This window comes from Antedon bifida, chromosome 5 (genome assembly GCF_963402885.1).
Source record: "Antedon bifida chromosome 5, ecAntBifi1.1, whole genome shotgun sequence".
Taxonomy (NCBI): Eukaryota; Metazoa; Echinodermata; class Crinoidea; order Comatulida; family Antedonidae; genus Antedon; species Antedon bifida.
This window is the reverse complement of record NC_136230.1, coordinates 28,311,320-28,333,730: the sequence shown is the minus strand read 5'-3', so window position 1 is coordinate 28,333,730 and position 22,411 is coordinate 28,311,320. Positions and strand designations below refer to the sequence as shown.

The 22,411-nt window shown below is 31.1% G+C and overlaps 3 protein-coding genes across 5 annotated transcripts in view; 2 read left to right on the top strand and 1 right to left on the bottom strand.

Moving 5' to 3' along the window:
* LOC144843067 (NTF2-related export protein 2-like) overlaps window positions 1-22,411 on the top strand; it is a 33,961-nt gene that overhangs the window by 766 nt on the left and 10,784 nt on the right. The window contains exon 2 of one of the 3 annotated variants that reach the window (XM_078699746.1): window positions 21,793-21,880. The exons of 1 other annotated variant lie outside the window; for it this stretch is intronic. In XM_078699746.1, the coding sequence (XP_078555872.1) occupies window positions 21,866-21,880 (15 nt within the window). In that variant the 5' untranslated portion in view covers window positions 21,793-21,865. Of the gene's footprint in view, window positions 1-1,057; window positions 1,074-21,792; window positions 21,881-22,411 lie in introns of those variants that run through there. One more of the 3 variants, XM_078699745.1, reaches the window with a different exon arrangement.
* LOC144843041 (P protein-like) lies at window positions 1,469-21,747 on the bottom strand. The gene is made up of 20 exons (XM_078699695.1): window positions 21,631-21,747; window positions 20,597-20,690; window positions 16,674-16,925; window positions 16,310-16,441; window positions 14,274-14,331; window positions 13,108-13,180; window positions 12,516-12,768; window positions 11,564-11,723; window positions 11,034-11,171; window positions 10,660-10,841; window positions 9,955-10,093; window positions 9,269-9,401; window positions 9,028-9,172; window positions 8,662-8,725; window positions 8,394-8,505; window positions 7,999-8,126; window positions 7,804-7,863; window positions 7,064-7,174; window positions 3,190-3,377; window positions 1,469-2,708 (listed from the first exon to the last, which is right to left on the bottom strand). The coding sequence occupies exons 3-20, from the start codon at window positions 16,889-16,891 to the stop codon at window positions 2,615-2,617; spliced, it is 2,388 nt and encodes a 795-aa protein (XP_078555821.1). The 5' UTR covers window positions 16,892-16,925; window positions 20,597-20,690; window positions 21,631-21,747; the 3' UTR covers window positions 1,469-2,614.
* Window positions 13,663-22,411, top strand: part of LOC144843061 (amidophosphoribosyltransferase-like) — a 27,000-nt gene continuing 18,251 nt past the window's right edge. Inside the window, exon 1 of the mRNA XM_078699728.1 lies at window positions 13,663-13,986. The gene's annotated coding sequence lies outside the window, so the exon portion shown is untranslated. The remainder of the gene's footprint in view (window positions 13,987-22,411) is intronic.

Here is a 22,411-nt window from a genome sequence, read left to right as displayed (position 1 = left end):
TCAAAATGACATTCCACCCAGAGCATCTTTGACTTATAAGACGTTGGCTATAATTGTTGCGACTAAAACTTGCCCACTAATAATAGTAATAAGCATTTGTATATGCTAATTATTAATTAAAACTAAACAATCAAACAGACGTGAACTTCAATTAAAAGTACAGTATACATTTAAACTAATTGAAGCATCTCATTCAAAAATATAGACATCACAATCAAAAGTAGTCAGTATAATATGTTATTCATTTTTATCAATTATGGAATATCTTTATTTTAATTGACTGCATCATAATTTATACTTGATATCAACTGAAGCAGCAGCAATGGATAGTAGTAAATTTGAAATGGAAAGAGGATTTTGTTTTTGAAAATTAAAGGGCTTACGGCACTCAAGAATGAATGAACGAAGGACTAGATGAGGATAAAGGGCTTATTGAACATCATGTATTGAACTGCAGTATGATTTATGGTATTTCAATAAAGCACTGTGGAGAATTCTGAAATGGTTAGTCATCGAAATATGGAACAAATTACGTAATGTACGCTCTAGTAGAAAAGAGATATTACCTCTCTCACGTTCAATACCCACGCAAAATAGTTCAATACAGTAAATACATTTATGAAAAGTGTTTTATTTTAGGCCTATATTTTTTTAATAGCTCGTTTCCATTTTGTTGGTTGTGGTATTTAGTGTAGTGAGTTGGAATTGTAATGCTGAAGCCAAGCCCCAGTAAGTGTATACAATCGTACGGAAATAAAAATCACATTTGATTTAGTTTTGTCTTCTATGAATAAGGAGTTTTCGATCTTGTGACGGTAGGAGATAGACAAGAAAGGGAGACGATAATTTAAGAAAGATCAATCTGCGCATGTTTAGTCTTCATAATGCAGACGAGCGCAGCGAATGGGGTCATATTTAAACTTTTTTCCAATGAAAATGGAAGCGCAAAGTAAATGCAAGAAATCAATCTGCGCATGTGTAGTCTTCATAATTCAGCAGACGATGAATGACGTCATATTGAAACTTTTTCCCAATAAAAATGAAAGCATAAAGTAAATGCTCAGCCGTCAGCGGTAAGTAATCGTTTGTAATTGTATTTAAAGTTAACCAAATATGATTTGTGTGTACTGTGAATTCACTTTGAATCTTTAAAATGTTTTTAAAGAAAAAGTATGACCTCGAAAAGCCCTCTTTTAATATTAATTAGTTGTTTATGTTTGCTTATCTACCTGTTGCGCTAGGCCTGCTCTTAAGACCCAGGCTAACTACTGCATATAGTTGTTAGTGCCACCCGCACGTCAAACCTGTGTGTACATGGCGGCCTAGGTGGAGTCTCGAGATTGAAAAAATACATTTAACTTTGAGAAACAGCCTCAAGTTATTGTTTTCATCAGAGTCAACTCGGAGAAACAACATTTAAAAAAACAGAAGTGTACCAAAACTGTACATTTTCAATAAACCACCTTATACTTTATTATCCAATATAATTAATAAATCTATATCCTAGGTGATCCAACGGTCAACGTTTTAACATTTAATTTTCTGATTTTAAAAAAAGCAGATCTACTTAATTGCACTTACTAATTAAAATATAAAATCATATTTTATTTTAAATAAAATTTATATCGTAAATATTTTATTAAATTTGTTTAAATAAAGCACCACTAATGCCTGTTTCAATGTAAATACAGTATACTTATATTAACCCACAGGTTCAATTACCAAACTAACTGGTCAAGTGGTCTGGGCAGGTGATTATAAGTGTCCAGTTTGATCAGGATAATTAATAACATAATACGAGATTCTATCAATATTTGTGACAAACGATTTATGAGTATGTTTACCTTAGTAACAACAAGTTGATTGACAATATTTGAATAGTCTCGATATTTTAAGACTTACTGTATCAACAGTTTCAAGTCTGCATATCTTGTTATTTAATCTCTGTATTTTTTTATTCTGTTAAACGTGGAATTATTTCTCCATGGTTAATTGAATTATAATATAAATGTAGGCCAGGAATGCTAAATATAATTTTTCTTTGTACAAATCATATACAATTGATGAATTATTATTTTTTTTACATATTTTGTATCAATTGCCTATAATTTATTAATATTCACACTATGATTTGCATTGATGTCATTTTCTATAGTCATTTTCTGTAGCCATTTTTAAAAGCATGGAATGTGGCCGATTGTGCAGTGTCATGTATAGTTAGTATTTTGGATATATTTGGTATCGAGCAAAATCGTCAGCATTTTCATATTGTCGGTCATCACTATATATTTATACTCTTTCAATATACTGTACATATATTATCAATTACATTTACTATTTATACAGATAATTTTAATTCATTAATTATATAGGTAATAGTTTAACTCCCTCCATTCAAGTCAAATTACACAATTTAGTATTACACAATAAAATTATTGCTTAAAAAAAACATGTTCTTCTCCAAATAAACACAATTGCAGTTCCACAGTTGGTATAATCATATACCTATATCTAATTTACAGACGGGTCCATGGTATAAAGTCCAATATAAAAAAAGTTGAACAATCAGGTATCAAGTTCTAAGTTTAGTGATGCCTCAGCCAATTGACATAGATCAGTCCGGACCATTCCATCCTAGCAGGGGGTGACATACTAGTAGATAAATCATCGCAGTGAATGTTGTCACCAACATCATTGGAAATCCAACTCTGAAAAAAATAACATTAATGTATAATGAATGTACAGATGATGGCGCTGTAATGTTAATCAAAATAACATTAAGATGAGATAAGAACAGAAAGAAACAATAAATCAATTCAAAATTATATTTATAACCATAATTACTCAAAAGGAATAAATGATATTTATAAAAAGGAAGACACTAAAACCTAAACATACTATATATTTTTTTAAACTGTATTAAAACATTTTATATTTAATTGTGTCTGTTAGGAGTTTATGCAAGTACCAAATAAATCTCAATTTTGTGATGTGTTTATGTGAAGCCAACAAATATTATTCTTCATCAAAAATCTTAATTTAATTTAAAGTTAATAAACTTCCCAGGCTTAAAACAATCACAGTATGACAAATAGTCTTTTTGCAGAATGAATTGTAGAACCACATGCTCCTACAGTATGGCACCCCTCACCCCTATTTCCTTAAAAAATGAATACTCCAAAAACTTACTTAAAGAATTCAATAAATGAGAACCTATAACCGTGTTTCTCTGCAATACCGGCACAGACAACATTTGCCGATGCTCCAATAAGTGTCCCGTTGCCTCCAAGACAAGCACCAAAAGCTAAAGACCACACTAGTGGTTCAAGTGGAAGATTCAGATCTGGGTCTTCTGATAAAGACAAAACTATAGGTACCTGAAACATAACATTTAATACATGTAAATTATGAGTTAGGGAAGATTTAGTTCTAAGTCTTCTGATAGAGACAAAACAATAGGTACCTGAAATATAACATTGAATACATATAAATTATGATAGATAGAAAGCTAGTTATTGGTATCTAAAATATAACATTTAATACATATAAATTATAATGGAGAAGTTAGTTAAGGAAGATTTAGTTCTAGGTCTTCTGATAAAGACAAAACTATAGGTACCTGAAATATAACATTGAATACATATAAATTATGATAGATAGAAAGCTAGTTATTGGTATCTAAAATATAACATTTAATACATATAAATTATAATGGAGAAGTTAGTTAGGGAAGATTTAGTTCTAGGTCTTCTGATAAAGACAAAACTACAGTATTGGTATCTGAAATATAATATTGAAAAATGTATGAAAACAAATTGTCCATTTGTGTTTAGTGATACCCACCCTCTTATTATCTTGTTAATGTATCAATGAATTAACAAAGTATGGAATTATAAAAGCAACCTCTTGTAAATTTGTAAAGCTCTACCTACACTATCAAACAAAATGTGATATGCCCATATATGGACATGATGATGTCATATCACTACCATATTTGGGCACATCATTCTTTTTTGTCAAACTATTTTGATAGTGTAGACAGAGCTTAAGATTAAATAAATTTTCAAGAAGAAAAAGAAACGTAAATTAAACGTATATAATATATAGTATGGAATTATGAAAGCACAACCTCTTGTAAATTTGTAAAGCTCTGCCTACACTATCAAACAAAATGTGATATGCCCATATATGGACATGATGATGTCATATCACTACCATATTTGGGCACATCATTCTTTTTTGTCAAACTATTTTGATAGTGTAGACAGAGCTTAAGATTAAATAAATTTTCAAGAAAGAGAAAGAAACGTATATAATATAATAGATATAAAAATGGCATATGAATTGTAGTAGTTGATATTAATCACCAAGTCACAGTGGTATTGGTAATTTGTTACTAATGAGGTGTTTCATTGATAATATATGTCAAACTCTACCCTCTGGAGATGGTTTCCAATCTTGTAGTAAAATGGTTTTTGATATTATACTGTCTAAATATTGTATATTTAATGATAAATGGTTGCCAAAACCATTGTGTTTTGATTTATGCTATCATTAAAAGTTTATATGAACAATTCCAAATAAACAGATTCACATATTAAATAAACAGACATTGTTTGAGAAGATTTCTACGTGTGTGAATTACACAAAAAAAAAAATGTAGAAAAAAATATATTTTCAAAACAAGGTTGCAGTTTGCAGGATTTTTAAGTTCACAAAGTTTTTTGTAATTTATAAAGAAAATCAAACATTTTTTTCTAGTAACTAAGTTATAGTTATTTTTTAAACACAAATAAAGATTTTATAACCCGATGCCCGGAACACGCGTTATGCTTCCTTCCAATGAGTCTCGCAATAAAATAACCAGCAATGAGAATAAATGTACTCAATAACAATTTTATAATTTTGCATAAAAAAACAATGAATACACAATTTAATTATATAAAGTAGTTTAGGAAATTTTAAAAAGCAGACTATTTCCAATTTCATGAATTTTGTATGAAATAAATATTTTAAAGTATCACCATAAATATATCACTATAATTCCAAGTGAGTATGAACATGGATTAAAATTAAAATTAAGAATAATAATTGTTTTTTAAATATATTTAGACCTATGATGTCAGCATCATCATCATATTTGAAATTTTAAATCAATTTTATGGTTTTAATATTAATTAATTATTAAAAAATTGAAATTTCAATAAAGATGGTAAACATACTGTACTGGATATTAGGTATTGATTCTAGTGTACTTATAACATCCCCCTTCCCACCCCCAAGCTCTATGTACACCCTTAAGCTTGCTGTCTGGAACCCTCCCCTCCCCCTTCAATATGAGCTTTGTCTGGTATGCGCACTAACAATTTACCCCTAGGATCCATGTCTTAACACCTCCTTTCCTTTTCAACAATGCAGTTAAAGTTTTATAATGTCTATGCCTGAAAACAATCTTGAATCGCCTAGCAACATCATCGTCGCTAAACTGGTTCACCAATCTATGAAGTGTCAACTATACTTTTACATTTAATTGTGTAAAGCATTAAATGCCGACATTATTATTATCGTAACAATACACTAACTATTATTATGTTGCTTATTATTTAATAATAGTGTTCTGTACTTTGTTATTAATATATGATAGAACATAATTTGTAAAAATGTAAAATAAGTAATATTGTAAGCATATTAATTTACTATTTTATTTTGGTTAGTATTTAATAGTGTTCTGTACTTTGTTAATAATTCGAATTAACCTACTTTCGTATCTCTACAAACAGTAAGTATGTAAGCATATTAATTCAGCAGAAATTGATATTTTCTATATACTAAAATTAGAAACAATTACAGGTATGCTAAAATAAGAACCTTATAATATCTCAGTGGTCACCTTAAATTCATAATTATATTAATAATTCGATATTTACCAAAACTAAACAATGTCAAAATCAATTATCAAAACAACAATACTACAGTATAAGAGAATTAATTGTGAAAATACAGGTAGGTAAAAGATTAAGAGATAAACAGCGACAGGCTGATAAGAGAATTAATTATTTTGAAAACAAAATGTGGGTTACTTGGTCACTGCTTAATTTGAAATAACCAAAAACTAGAACACATTGAGAAACACATTGTGATACACAATTTCATTAGTGTTCGAACAATTTCATTGAAATTTTGTTTTATTTGTGAGAGAATATTTTAGTTTATTGACATTATTTGAGAGGATTAATCAAGATTCTGACATCGTTATATGGGTTACTTGGCCACAACCACATAACAACTAGAGCACAATTTGGTTTACTTCAATTTTATTTTAATCAACATTATTTCTCTTTTTTAATAATGCTCTTTGATTATTAAATTCTTCGGTTGTTTTTCATTTTTTATATTTCAAAATTGAATATTTTTTAGGTCAGCCTAAAGTAAAAATTGGTGGGTATACAGTGGATAATTTGTGAGTTTGATTTAATTTTATTTTTAAATGTCTCTCTATTTACAACATTTAAGTAAAACAAAATAGGGATGTTAAGAGTAATTTGAACTATCCCCCAGTCTGATAAGAAGGTGCTTATTAAAAAAAAAACCAAAAAATAGGAGAAAGATCGATAATTATTGGAATGTATGAGCAATATTAAATTTGCCTGAACACATGGACAATAGGAACTTTTCCATAATTTTACAGCTCTGTCTACACTATTAAACTTTATTATCAAAAAAATGTGATAGTGCGCATATAAGGACATGATGATGACATATCACTACCATATTTGGGCATATCACTACTATTTTTGGGCACAACATACACATACATACCTCATACTTTTTTGTCAAACTAGTTTGATAGTGTAGACAGAGCTTAACATTTATTAAAAAAACTGGACATCACTGTATACTGATCAAATTATTGTACATGCCTGTTGAACAGTGAGGACACACTATTAATAGAAAATCGTCCGAGTGTAAATGCAATCAATTTTGTTTGGGTATTTCGCATTCACTGCAATTACGCACACCTGTAAATTAAAGTTGTTTATGAGATGGATTTACACTAGCTTACCATTGCGGTCGTGTACGGAATGTTATCGATGAAAGATGATGCAAGTGCGGACACCCAAAGTAGGAGTAAAATTGCGACCGTCAATTGAACAGTGTCATCATCTGATGATATCTGTGTGAAAAAAAAACGATAATGAAACAATTAGATAATTATAATACAATATAAAATGTATTTGGTATAACTGAACTAATCTTTGGCAGTGCACCTCTCAGAAGCTAATATAGTGGTGGATTCATTTTAAAAATTATGATCTACTTTTTTATTATTAATATTACATGTTAGCGCTCTCCTTTTTGAAAAATCCAGGATACACCCGTGATCACTGCTTTCAAGAATTAATGGCCGCCCCTCCCCCGGCATTTTATCTTCCAACAGTGCCCATCTCAGAAGCTAATATAGTGGCAGATCTATTGGGTTTTTAAATTATGACCTACATTTGATAGTCTTTTTAACTATTAATGTTATGTTAGCGCTCCCCCTTTTGAAAAATCATGGTGATCAAAAAATTAAGTGTCCGTCCCTCCCCTTTCATTTTATGAAGCGCATGGCTTCATAGAGAACACTGTTGGAATGCCACAACTCAGGAATTGTCATGCTTTCAAAATTTGACCATTGTAGATTGACATTGTTTTATACATGGCTCCATTGAGGGCAATATTTTCCAAATAGCATCTCTCAAGAGCCATTAAGTAGAAGATAAACCAACTGTTAACGGTTTCTTGAAACATGAATAATAATACCTTTATTACATACGCCACTTCTTCACCAATGAAATCTATCAATCCAAGTTCCGTAAGTCCCTTAAAATAATAAAATTATTACTGTATTATAACATACTCTTTTTGATTTCGTAACGATTGAAAATCGTCTTTATTACCAAATTTATGATGAAAAATGGAATATGTACATATTATTTAATGTTGTGACCTACTTACCTCCATTAAAATGAAAAGACCAGCAAAAAATAAAAGTGTTGCCCATTCAATTCTATGTACAATGTGTTCAAATTCACGTATGTCCGACAGTACAAGTAATACTAGTGCAGAAAGAACAGCGATCCACCCTTTTTAAATATAAAAAAAAATGTTGGTCATAAACTATTTCAATACAGAATTGTAAAAATGAACATTTTCAGAATATTGCAACAAATATATGTTATAACAGTAGAACTCATTCTTTTAGACACCTCTATTCAGACAAACATCCCTATTAAGAAGACAATGGTTGTTGGGCCCCAAAGGTGTCTTCTTAATAGGGTTCTACTGAATACTAATTGAATATCTATAATTTTGTAAGCAAATGTTTTGTAGGCAAATTTGTAATCTCTTACCCAAATCAAGATAGACATTAATTCCTTCGATAGAATGAATGAAGAAAAATACTATTGCTACAAATAAGACACATGATGATTTGATTAGTAGAACTGGGTCTGTTATTTTGTACTGAAAAAGAAACAAATTAAATAATTAATAATACTTTATATTTGATTTGAAACAAGGATCAGCATTTAATTCAATTCATTCATTTATTCAATAGTATGTATACAACTGGCCCAAGTACAACAAGAGATACATATACACAAATTAACTAACGTATACCTTTTTCTCAAGTTCTTCTAAAACAACTTCCCAATTTTCATCTGGTCCATCTGATTGGGCAGTTCTAGTAAAATAAAGCACTGTAATTAATAGGCAACCAATTTCAGGAGGACTATAAACTGTATAGCCCCCATGGACACATGCTCACCATAGGGGGATCCTTAACATTGCAACATTATAATTTATATTAAATACAGTATTTATTTTCGTTTTACAATTTTAAGATCCACAGCATGCACCCCCACAAAATAGCGGATGTCTGTATCCATCCATACGTACAGAGGCTGCCTTCTGATATACTGTATGCCTACCCATGTGATGTACCATTAATACGGTGGAGCATTATATGTACACAGAAACACATACCTTCGATCATATAATAAGTTCTGCAATTTATTTTCCATATTATATACTTTTTGCATCAGCAATGCTTTGACTGTGCTTTCCTCTCGTGACATCACATTAATGCTAGCAGCCGTTTGTCGCCAAATCCAAATTTCGTGTTTCAGTTCTGTTATAGTAAGTCAAATTGTATAAGAATAGAATTAACACCAAGTCATATATTTGTTAATAACTACCACAAAAAGTCTAAAGTGAATTTACTTACCAACAATTTCAGGGGGGTCTTTAAACGTCATGTCTTTTTTCCGATAGAAGAACCAGATTAATATGTAGCCAGTGACCAGGCAGAACACCACGCCTATGCTCATATGAAGTGTGAAATTACTGAAGTTTATTCCCTGAAAAAAAAAATCATCGCAAATTATTTTCCACTCAAAAGAATTGACAAGTGCAAATACTGTAGTTTTATTATCAAGTTTATCATGTAATATAAATTTTTTATATAATAAAAACAAGAATACAGATACTAATAAGCAACTTTTCCGTATTACTTGACAGATAAGTTTTTATTTATTTAACATCAACAGAAAATTCAAGTGTCTACTTATATGAGCTACAAGTAAAATATAAGGGCTGTACATTAATTAATAATATTTGAGAACTCAAAGAGGCAAGTACAGTAGCACCTTTAAGGGGGACACCTTTGCACACAGTGCCCTTAATAGGAATGTTCCCCTAAATAGGGGTTCTGCTGTTAAAACATCTATTTCCCTGAATAGGGGTGTCCTTTAATATGGGTTTTAGGTGTTAAAACATTTAATGCCCCTTGTTTGTTTTTCAGGAATGTGTCCCGTGAATAGAGGTGCTTCAATAAGGGTTCTACTGTATTTCTAAGCCTATGAATAAAATGTGGGGTGACTGGTGTGCATATTGATAACTTCTGTGACTTACAGCCTCTTTCATCTCTGCGTTTGACACAATAATGACGTTGGGAGGGTCACCGACGGCGGTTGCCGTTCCACCAATGTTTGAAAACAAAACCTCCGCAATCAGAACATGCTTCGGATCAATATTTAAAACTTCACAAAGTCTGAGAATAATAAAAGAAAAATTTTAATTTAGTTCCAGGTTAAAAGTTATTTCTTAAATAGTTAAAGCTACAAAGATGTTATTAGTACTATATTGTATTCATTCCAACTATTTTTATGTAACAACCAATTCATTCTATATCATTATACAACCATCATCATTTTTAATGCTAATTTCTTGCCTATATTTGACCTACACACATCAAACCATACTCTTGGCATTATTCCATCAGTAGTAACTGTATTTAGTATTATAGTATTATAGTCGCCTGTACAACTCAGCCCAAGTACAGTACTAGGGCTGATAGGGGTGTCCCCTGGATAGGGGTTGGCTGTAACTACTTACTTGTTTTACTTCTAACCCAAGATACACTAGAGAGGCTTAAAAAAAACTTATGTGCCTGTCCGATTGAGCGGCAATTTAAAGTGGTTTATAGAAAGACAGTTGGACAGGGAATTCCAAGGTTTATTATAACTTATATTATATATTACCCTTTGTTTGTTTAACTAAAAAGTGTCCCATAAAAAGTGGTTTCCAGGACGGGATGTACTTGATATCAAAATGTACCTTATTGTGACTGGCGTTACCAGTAGAATAGTTGTAACATTGTCAAGAAAAGCCGACACGATGGCAGTAAAGAGACAGAGTATAGTGATGAGTGTCCATACGTGGCCTTTAGCAAGTTTGTATGACATCAATGCACAATATTCAAAGAATCCTGTGTCCGAAAATATAGCAACAATCGTCATCTAAAAAAAGGAAAAATACTAATGATGATGAGGAACATTAATAAATAATAAATTAAATTTATTGATTTAAAATATTTTCTGTCAATTTATTTTTTATGAAAATTTTATTTTTATGTATGTGTGATTTAAAATAAAGTAGAAAGCACTAAAGGGGCTTGATCGTCATGTACAAGTAACCATTTAAGTACTAACCATTCCCCAGAGTAAAGCCAGTGTCTCGTAATCCACCCATTCCATGACCTTATCCAGCGTTGGACGCTCGTTGAATGTAGCAAGAACAGTAAGTACAGCCATTGATCCTAAAAATGCTGCTATTGTACGATTAACAAGCTGGTAAAAAAAATAAAACGTTTAAATATAACATCATAGAGAGTGAATTGTAAGGGAATGGGACTAACTAACATGTGAGAGAAGCATTGGTTTGAAGACCTATCTCTACCATGTTGCTTGTATCCGTAAGCTCTGTCTACACTATCAAACTTTGTGTGACAGCAAAGTGTGATGTGCCCATATATGGGCATGATGATGTCATATCACTACCATATTTAAACATATCACTACCATATTTAAACATATTACTACCATATATGTTGTGTACAATATCTCTATGGTTGTATTATTTCTAAATAAAAACAGCAATCGGTCAGCATGCAGGATTAATGATTTCTCTCTGTTTCCTTGATTTTGAAACTCCAGTAATTTTTTTTCCAATTGTTACGAACCTCAAATCCAATGAGAATATAGACACCGATTAATATCAAAGCAGCATATATCACTTCATCATCGGCTGATTCTGGTAATCCAGAATGGACAACAGTAAATGCAGAGTGGAAAGGAGTTGTAGACTCCACCAAAAGCTGATACACAATATTATCATCTAGACTAAGAAATAAAAAAATACCATAACACATTAGGTGTAACCCATACAGTCATTGATTATATCAATGATTTTCTATAAAATATTAGCGTTGTTAATGGGATGTAGCAATTTCAATGGAAATTTTGCACTCTCCAAAAGCTCTGTTTACACGGTCAAACTTTGTGACAAATATAGGCATGTCATGTCACTACCATATTTGGGCATATCACTACCATATTTGGGCACATCACACTTTTTTTGTCAAACTAGTTTGATAGCGTAGACAGAGCTTTAAGTAACAGAAAATAAAACTTTGTGTACAGTATATTTCATCATGTACATCAGAATGTGTCTGTCTTAAATTTCCTGTTGAGTACAAAAGTCTTTCTGCACATTCTGCACATGTAAGGGCGTGTGGCGCAGTGTGTTGGACGTTGGACTACTGATCGTGAGACCGAGGTTCGAATCCAACTCTAGCCACATTGCTTGTATCCGTAGGCAAGATACTTTACTTACATTTGCCTCTCTCCACCCAGGTGTATAAATGGGTACCTGGTTAGATCAAGACACAACTTTGCGCTGATTACTAGCTACATTATGGAAGTATGTTTCCATACGTGTTTGATAAAAAAAAATAAAAAAATTACTGGGGTAATAATGTTCAGCACATTGAGAGCTTGCTTATATGCGCTATATAAGAATGAACTATTATTATTATTATTATTATTATTCTCATAATACATTTTATGGAAACCAATCTGGACATATTTTATCATAAAATAAAAATTAAGCATTTACAATGTTTGACAACTTACTCATATGTGGGTATATGATATTTATAATAAAATTGTTCCAATATAGATATGTCAACACCTGATTCGTTGTAGTCGAGCGCCAAAGTTATATATTCGCATGGGACTTGAGATTGTTTGATTGTATCAAATTGTACTAGAGTTACAGTAACATTATACGGTGACTGTGTGGTATCGGGTGCCTCTGTAAAACCACCCTCAATCATAATCTGTATTATGGGATTTTCATCAGCTGTGCTTTCTACCAGGTTAACATCTTAAGATAAACAGTTAAGTACAAATAATTTACATACAACTTTGAAAAAGTGCTGAAATTAGCATATTTCACCACTAGCCACCTGTATCTGTTTATTTTGTAAACTAGCTATTTTGTAGCTCTAACAGCTGCACTGGAGCAGTACAGATGACTTGAAGAGAACAACTAAATAACTAAAAAATATATAATATGTTAAAACATCAAATTATGTAACATTTTCATAAAAGTTAAAACTTATGACTGTAATATAAAAAGTGTCTCTGTAAATAAAATTACATACGGAGCAAAAGTGTCATTCTAAAATAATCATGCATATTTTTAAAGTAATTCAAAGGATACATGTTGATTGCATACTTGAAATTGAAATAAGTTCCCCAACTGGTACAAATTCTTCTGATATACTAAAAATCACCTAAAACAAATAAAAGTAAATTATCAAAATGTAAAAATTAGTCACAATTAGGATTTTTGTAATTGTTTATATATATGTGAACTTATATGTATGATATTTTGTATAAGTCTCATCATGATGGTGTACCTTGGTTTTAAAGGAGAGTATACATGTTATTATTTTAATAATATCAATTAGATTGCATTGGATTACTATATAATTGTGCATTATTATTATTATTTATTGGAAGATCTGTTATTTTACGGCGTGTATAGGTGTTGTTATGGGTTATACATTGTATCATGTTTATTTGCATAGTGCACTCCATTAGAAAATCATTAAGTTTACAATATGCAAACCCACATAGAAGACAATAATTATTCCTTATTATTATTATTTTCCATGTTTTATTATAAAAATGTTAATTTTTATTCTGTATTTGGTACTGGTCAATGCTAAACTAATGAATATTCAATAATATAGTACACCTGGTCAGCTGGCTAACTAATTTGCATAATATGAATGGACACAGTGGAAAATTATTTTCTTTCTGAACATGAGTGGATGAGGACCTGTTTAACTGCCTCAGATATTTCCAGTATAAGTTGTAAGGATACTAAGGCCAGTGAAATACATTTTGTGGAAGGATATACTGTCTTGTTAAGCACAATCAAAAAGATAATTTAGCAAGTGGTTTAGTAAGAGGCATGCTTGTTCACCAATGCTGCCAAGACAAAAGGTACAAACTTCAATGGCATGCAAGCCAGCTTAACCTCCTATTGGATTTTATTGGATTTATATTATCAAGTTGTTATGTCTGCTTCAATGTAAGTTTCCATTTTTTTTTTTTTTATTTAACAATTACTTACTTATTTGTATTATTTATATTATTCATAATTCATGCAGTAGGTAGTATTTCACAGGAATGGCCATTTCAAGTAGTTTCCTTATTTCATTTGTCTTTTACAGTTGACTAAAATCTGCATTTGCAGATTGTAATGATGTAGTGTTTGTTAACTAATTCTTTGTTAATGCTTGTGCTGTTACTTGTGGGATTGTGAGAAACAAGATTGAATAAATGTCATTTAGGAGAAATAAAAAAAAGAGAACTTACAGCCATTGTCAACATCAATGAAAAAAGGATAAATATTTTAGCTTGCCGAATTAAATGTCTATTTGCAAAAGAAATACATATTATTACTATCTACTCAATTGTATATTGTTGGGGGGGGGGGGGGGTGGTGCAGGGAAGGGAAGTTTTTGGAGGAGAATGGAGAAAGTGATAAGGAGGGGGTAGGAAATTTGGTAGATATTTAGGGGTTGGGAAAGTAGGATAAGTTGGGTACTTAACTTAACGTTATGGTCAATTGACCAATCGTGGCTGGGTGCTAGCCATGGTCAACTGTAGGTTTGGAGCTTCAGAAGCATTAGAGTACAGTAGTATTAGTGATAAACATCTTTGACGACAAAAATAGTTTATTATTGACATAAATTACAAGTCATGCAACTGTACTGAAATGATAGGCCTAGTTTCAACCAACAACCACCATGATAAAATACCACTGTAATACAAATGCTTAATTGATCATTTCCAAACTATAAACTTTATAGTTTAAACTTTTATATATATATTATTATAGTTTGGCAAAAATATGTTACAGGTACAGTACAAATTATTTATTGTACAGTAACATGTACTGTTATTGTTATAACTTATGTTATATTATTATAGCGTTTGGCAAAAATATGTACAAAATACAAATTATTTCCATAAATTCGTACAGCATTGATTCAACAGTCTGACAATTCCAGATTGGTGGGTTCTTCTTCAGTAGTTGTTGATGCAAGACTACTAATTTAAAAATGGTTCTTTTTATTTTTTTATTTGCTTACATAAAAAAAATGATTTTAACTCAAAATACAAAAAAGACAAATCACTTTAATGAAAAAAAAAGGACCAAAAACAACCGACTCATTAGTATTTTGACTTTCATTTAAGTTTATCTTTTTAACTAACGTTTTTATTTTACAAAGCGCATTGAGGCTTAAGCATAGCGCTAATTATAGGCAATTAAAAAGAATAATTTCGCATACATGAAGGGATCCAGCATTCTGACATATAGTCTGCATAATATAAGGCAAAATGATTATTATAGATCTCTGCCTATATCAAAAGGCGCTTCAAATAATTCCGTCTTTATTAATACAGTATGTATATATTTAAAATCTGTAAACAAAATATGGCTGTACTCAGCACCAGACGGTAAATGAATGATAATGAAATGATTATTAATGACAAAACCAATGATGAAAACCCACATAATGCATCCTACCATGTCATTCGAAAATCATCAAAGTTTAATCGAATGAAAAACCCAAATGTCCATGGCCATAACACTAAGATTTTATAAAACAGAAAATGAAGGTGATAATGATGACATAAAAATTATTTGACACGTAACGTTTGTTATTGAAAACCCAAATTTGGAACCTTTGCAAGAAATCAATTAAATTACCTTCCGTCATATTTTACATAGCCCATTTTGAAATGTTTCCATTTCCGTCTTTAATAATAATGAGATGTTTATAAAAATATCAGAAAATTATAAAGATTCTTTTTCTAATATAAACTTTACATAGGCCTACCAGCAAAAACTCGATGAAGAATATTTTTACAGTATTTACTTTTATTTAAATTTTTTTTGCTTACTCTAAAATTGATTTGAACAATTTGGTTATGAATGTTTGGGGTACACTTATATTGAAAGAATTTAGTGGATTGGCTCCAGAGTGGCCGGATTAGGCTTTTAAAACAGTTTTTTCTTTACTAAAATGTAATTTGGAGACACTGTCCTAGTACTCCCCCAAAACTGGACACAAGGTTAGCCTACCAAGAGTGGATAGGTTTGGGCAACCCCACCAAAACTGGACGCCTTTGGGCTAGCCCACCAAAACTGGACAACCTTGTCTGACTTTTATAATCCATTTTAGTTGGCAGCAAAGAACTTGGTTGTAGTGAGAGGAATAAGTTACGTTATTTAATACCAGTGCCCTACTTTGTTGATGTGTAGTTCATTGATTGTGAACAAGTAATATATTTTTTTCAAGACAGTTTGAAACCAGAAGAAAATGTTTTCACTAATGTCTTACTTTGTTTTGTCTGAAAAACTAATATGAAATGGCATTTTGTGTTCTGCTTCCACATCTGTTCCATCGTCGAGTTGTTCCTCCATAAAGGTTAACTGGCTTAATGAACGTTTATTTCGTTTATCCCCAGTAATGCTATAAAGAAAATTGTTGGCACGGAGTAGCGATAAAGTTGTTTTTTAATTTGAAGTTTTTGTTAGTTTGAAGTATGATATTATTTGTACCAGTAATTTCATAAAATACCGGTAATAATATTTTATTCTTATATATATATAAAAATATAAAGGTACCATAAGGATTTATAGTATTTAAAAAAAACCGTGGCGGTTTTAAACAATTTTACTTGACATAAACATTGGTAACAAACCTTCCTCCATTTAAATGCTCATTCGCTATCACTCCATCATTTAAACCATTTTCATGCTGTTGGTATAATCCCTCCGTTTTTTCCGAACTTGTCAAAATAACGTCGTGTTCCTTTTCATTGTGAATATCTGGGTTGGTTGGTTGGGTAGTGACGTGAAGACGGGCAGGAGTTTGTGGACTCAGTAGTGGAGTTTCCTCATTTTGGTTGGCGGCTGACATGTTAAGTAGTAAACTTATCAGTAGTGCAAGTTAACTGAAAAACAAATTTTAAATTATTTATTTAATAAATTATTGTACATTAATCTCATTGTAATGTTTTTTTATAATTTTGTTTATGGTGGTCTGTGCTTATTAAAATCTATTTTTAGACTTATTTTGACCACCATCTACATTTATAAATATTTAATGGTTTATTAAGAAAATATATGCATTATTTGTGGAAATCAATAAACAAATGGATTGTATGAATAAAATTGTCCCATCTTTTGTATCCAGATATTATGTTATGTTTGACTATGAACTGTGAGATAAATTTTCTGCCCTTAAATTTACATTTCTAAATAGCACTAATCCAAAATGTGTTACTCTATCTCCTCCTACACCACAAGACCGTACTAGGCCGTTCAATCTGGGGAGCCTTTCAATTCCTTTTTAAATTGTTAGAACAACGGTAAATTTGTGTACAAAGTTTTTTAGACAAATTTATTTGAATTGGCCGAATATCGAGTTTGGTATTCTCTGCCATTTTCCACGTCATAATCAGATGATGGAGAAGACATTACCTGCTGTTTAGCATCAAGATGGGCACAATCTAGTCTATTTTTTAACATTCTTGGTCCAAAGTTTGAGTCCTGTACCATCATAATAGGGACCACGGAGGTCCGCAAAATCAACATAACTTACTACAGTGTGACATAATGATTTTAGTTTGTTTTCAATGAAGGAGTTTATGAAGCAGTCAATTAGAAAAGTGTGTATGTTTATCCATAGAGATATTATAGTCTCTATACAATATCTACTGTATATGGCTTATATTTATATATAACTTGCACTGATGAAGGGCTGGTGTTGCCCGAAAGCTCTGCTAATTTTTCTGGCTGTTTTACTTTATTGTTTTGACTTAGCTTTTTGCTTATTTTATTTTGTATCTCCATTTTGAGATCCAGCCACTGATACCCACAGCATTGTCATTATTTTTAGTAATTTGCTTTTGGATTTCTATATACCTGTATATCTATATATATTCACTATAATATCTCTATGGTTTATATATATATATCTATATATATTCACTATAATATCTCTATGGTTTATCAAAAAAAAGCTTGCTAAATAATTGCATAGCAGGTTTTAAAGAGTAAACAAATGCAGAACTGCAGTTACTTCAGTAGAATAATTTGATATGTTTCTAGTTTATCCATGGCATTGTGCTAAATTATTCGGTTATAAACATCTATACAATGATCCCGTGCTTATTATTTACATGGTACAGTATTCACCAACAGTTGTTCGTTTTGGGTTGAACTAATTCTAATTAATAATTCAGATGAAAGATTCAATTTGTTGTTTTTCAAAAGCAGAAAACAAACACTTTTGCGGTCGGTAAACATTAATAAAATAACACGCTGTAAATACAATTTTTTTTTTTTTTTAATAAATTACTTATAAACCATTACTAGACTCCTTTGTTTTCTAGTGTACCCTTTTTCTATATGTATTCGTCTTTTACCAATATTCTATCAGTACCTGATGATGACCTATGGTCGAAAGTACTCATATAATAAATATTTTATTTTGAGGCAGAAACAAGAAATTTGTCTGTTTTATTTTTAAACCATTACTACTTGTTATACACAATTTAATGTGAGTATAGATTTTCTTTTAATTTGCATGTGTTAGTACTCAAACAAGCTTTCGCAAAGATGTAATTAAAATGTTAAAAAGCAGGCCTACAAATTGTGGCCATTTTTCGAAAAAAATCCCTGTACTGTTGTTGAAAAAATCCCTGTACTGTTGAACAGAAGTATTTACAAATTTATTAATGCCAAATGAATATACCTAACTGTACTATACAATATTTAAAAAATTTGTATCATCTTCTTAAGTCTGTAGTGTAATAGAATGTTGGAATTTTAACTTTTATTTCAACTAAATAATAATAATGCATTGTTATTCCCTTACCTGACTATTCCAACTTATTGTCTAAAACAGTGAATTCATGATTGTATAGACTGCTGTAAACCCTGCCACCTTTCAATCAAGTATCTAATTAATAGTTAAAATTCAGTGCCACAATTGAGTATCGTATAGTACCAGCATTTGTTACAACATGACTGTATGCTATACCAGGCTTTTGGCTTTAGTTATACAATGGGAATGATCAGATCTTTAATTACACTACAACCACGTGCCTTTAAATTTTAGTTAATTAGTAATGTGATAGTTTATTGCTCAGTAAATTTGATGGCGAGGAGTGACATGATGTCACCAAAATTAGCGGTGACAGGTTTTGTACTGTAGATGAGGCCCTCAGTAAGATAACTTAACTTTATTTCGTCCAAACAAGTGGAAATAATGGTGCTTGTCTCATACAAAGTTAAAACATTAACGGAAAAACAAATATCAAAACAATTCTATCCTAAAGTTATCAACATCAGTGTGTATATCATGGGAAAGGTAATTTATAAGCCAGAAAATTAAAAAGAAAAAACTAGTAGAACAAACTGTTTTTTCCACAATGTACTACCACTACCACTAGTCCATTATAAAAAAGTATTGTATTAGCTTTCAACTTTACTCTGTATAGTTGTTGTATTGTATGTTGATTCTTCTGTAACAAGGTCATTGTATTGTTCAAGGTGTATGGCGTATTATATTATATTACAAAATAAGTATCATCATAAATATACATTTCAATGTCAGGCTTAAATTTGAGTAAAGGTACCAAATTATTAGCAACTACTGTAGACACATTAAATTCACCATTTTGTATTCAAGTTGTCAAAGGATTCTGCTATTATTTTTTTTTTAAACCCATGGCCCTCTCTTCCACGCAACATTTTAATTAAGCTTTTAAAAACTGAAAATTAAGAAAAAATAAAAGTTGTTTTTTATTTTCTTTTTTATTGAACTTTGTTATTATTCAACTTTTTGTATAAGCTTAAATGATAGTAGTAGTAGTAGTAAAAAAAGTTTGTAAAAAGGAATCTTAGTCTATCAACATTATTATACTGCAGTTACTGCAGTAACTACATTTCTTTCTGTAATATATGATTATTTTGGTTTAAAGTATGAAGCAGTCACTGAAATAAACTGTACGCGGTGTATTTTTATCCATGGTTATCCATGGAAAAGTTTAATAATTGCATAAACATGTTTTAGTGTTAATTAAAGATGTATATACACATACAGTAGTACCATGCCAGCAACCGATCACCTCTCCAAGGCAATGGAACAGCAGGATGCTGATCTCCGGAGATCAAAGGGTTTATCTGTGGCTGTGATAGGATCAGTTCCATGCCCCTTACAGACACCACCCGCCACAGAGAATATGTACATTGTACACAGTACTGTTGGTATTTGTTGCAGCCAGACATAAGATCAAAGGACTGTTGCTATCTTGGCAAGGCAAGCTCAGTGTCCTGTTGTTAGACTGCCTTTCTCCATGGTAGTACTGAACAGGGACTGGTACTGAACAATAGAATAATTATGATATGAAATAACCAGCGATATTATAACCATAGTTTTAATAGTTGTCAAGAACCATGTGGATCAATGAACACACTAATTTTTATCATACAAGATAAAACATTTGTTGCTGTGAACCTTGAAAACAATATTGTTAGTTATTACATAATAATAATATAGTTTTATTACTCTTTAGAAGAACCACACTATTTTGAAGCAATATCCTGTTATACTCACCATATTTTCACTCAGCAGGAAACCCTAATTCTTAATTTATCCACCAGTTTTACTTTCGTAGTAGATTTGGTTCCTGACGATATAACATCCAGAACTAATAAGACCAAGAGTATTTTTATTATCAGTTATATTCAATAGTTAAGTGGAGTGAATTGATTTAGTAAACTCCAAAGTTCAGAGATACAATCTCTGGGTGAAAGATAAAATTGTAAATCTGACCCCAATAGCAAAGATGGTGGTGTGGTGGTATAGGGGGCCATCTATAGTTGAAAAGTCATCAAACTTTAGATTTAGATGATTACATTTATTAAGCTGTGCCTACACTATCAATATCAAACTTTTTGGGACAAAAAAAATATGTGCCCATATATGGACATGATGATGTCATACCACTACCATATTTGGGGATCAGGCTCTACGATTAGGTACAGTACATCACACAAACTAGTTTGATAGTGTAGACAAATCTTTAAGCAGGAGATTTTGTTTGTTGTGTATTTGGTTGAGGTGTCAATGTGGTTAAAACATTCAGTTATAATGTCCAATCAGGATTAATAGGCCCTACTACTATACTAGTTATAAATATGGCTATACTTATTGGAAACTTTAATTATTATAAAAGACAAGAACAGGATATGTAACTGAAATTGTTATTTATTTATTTATCTATTTATAAATCAAAATCAACCAGCATGAAATATAAAACTCATGGTAAAGGTCATATTTAAGACTTGGCCAACACTGACTAATCATTTTTAGAAGGCCTAAACTCACTAAACAGTGTTGGAGGCATAAGTCTGAAACCAAGATCTTAGGCCTATCTAGTCTTAACTCTATACAAGATGAGAAATACAGCATAAAATCAAAATGAAATGTCCCGTTATTCATGATAATTATTGTGAAGACAGAATCAGTGAAGAAAGCCTATTATTAAATCTCACCAATTTTTAAAACTTTAACACATTTTTAAAATGGCCTAAAAAGTTATAGGCCTATAATAAAAGTACTGTTAACAAAATATCTAATATACTTACACTGTACCTTCCAATGTATTATTTATGAAGAACATCACAAGTAGGAAGGAAACACAGAAAATCAATTGAAACTTAAATATAAAAGAATTAAGTAGTAGTAGTTAAATGTAAACAAATCTAGTATATTGTTGTTTTGATGATCAACTTGTTTATTTTTAATAGAGCGACCTCTACCGTTATTAACAGATTTTGATTATAGCGCCACTAACGCCGAGTTGTTACAGTTTTGCGAAACATGGCTGCGGTATCGGTTAGTATAAACTTTGCTTTTGTTATTTACCATTTATATTTACATTTTGTGCAATATTCCTTGTGCATGTTAAATAACCTTATCATTTTACGTTATTATTTTAAGTTATTGTGATTTAGATATTGCTGAAGAAGTAAACTAAGTAAAAAGTGTACGCCAGGCCCACGCCTCATGACGGCATGCATGCAGGCAGTGTACTGTGTTTAGCGGCATATTATACTATAGTGGCCTCTCTATGAGGCCTAGGCCTAGCTAGTATGGCGTGTAGGCCTAGATTGAATTGGCGTTTTTATGCCGTATCAATAGATCTTAATAAAAACGTAGGCCTAGGCCTTATATGTAAGCTAACCATGATGGATATTTTTCTTGATTGCATTTGATTATGCGATGATATGATACTATTACTTGCTTGATACTTGCTTGATGTTTTCGGGTCGGTTAGCAAGCTAAATATAGCTTATATGACCCTATATGCTTGATATGAAAGGCTTGTTGCTTGGTCCATGGATGTGCCTGATGGAGCATAGAAAA

Bases quoted from the DNA above. Each gene is read 5' to 3' on its own strand.
- LOC144843041 (XM_078699695.1), bottom strand. From the start codon at position 16,891: ATGTCAGCCGCCAACCAAAATGAGGAAACTCCACTACTGAGTCCACAA. The intron at 9,402-9,954 runs GTAAGTCACAGA...TTTTTTTTTCAG, and splicing joins ACGCAGAGATGAAAGAGGCT to GGAATAAACTTCAGTAATTT. The intron at 8,506-8,661 runs GTATACGTTAGT...TTTCTTTTTCAG, and splicing joins TAGAAGAACTTGAGAAAAAG to TACAAAATAACAGACCCAGT.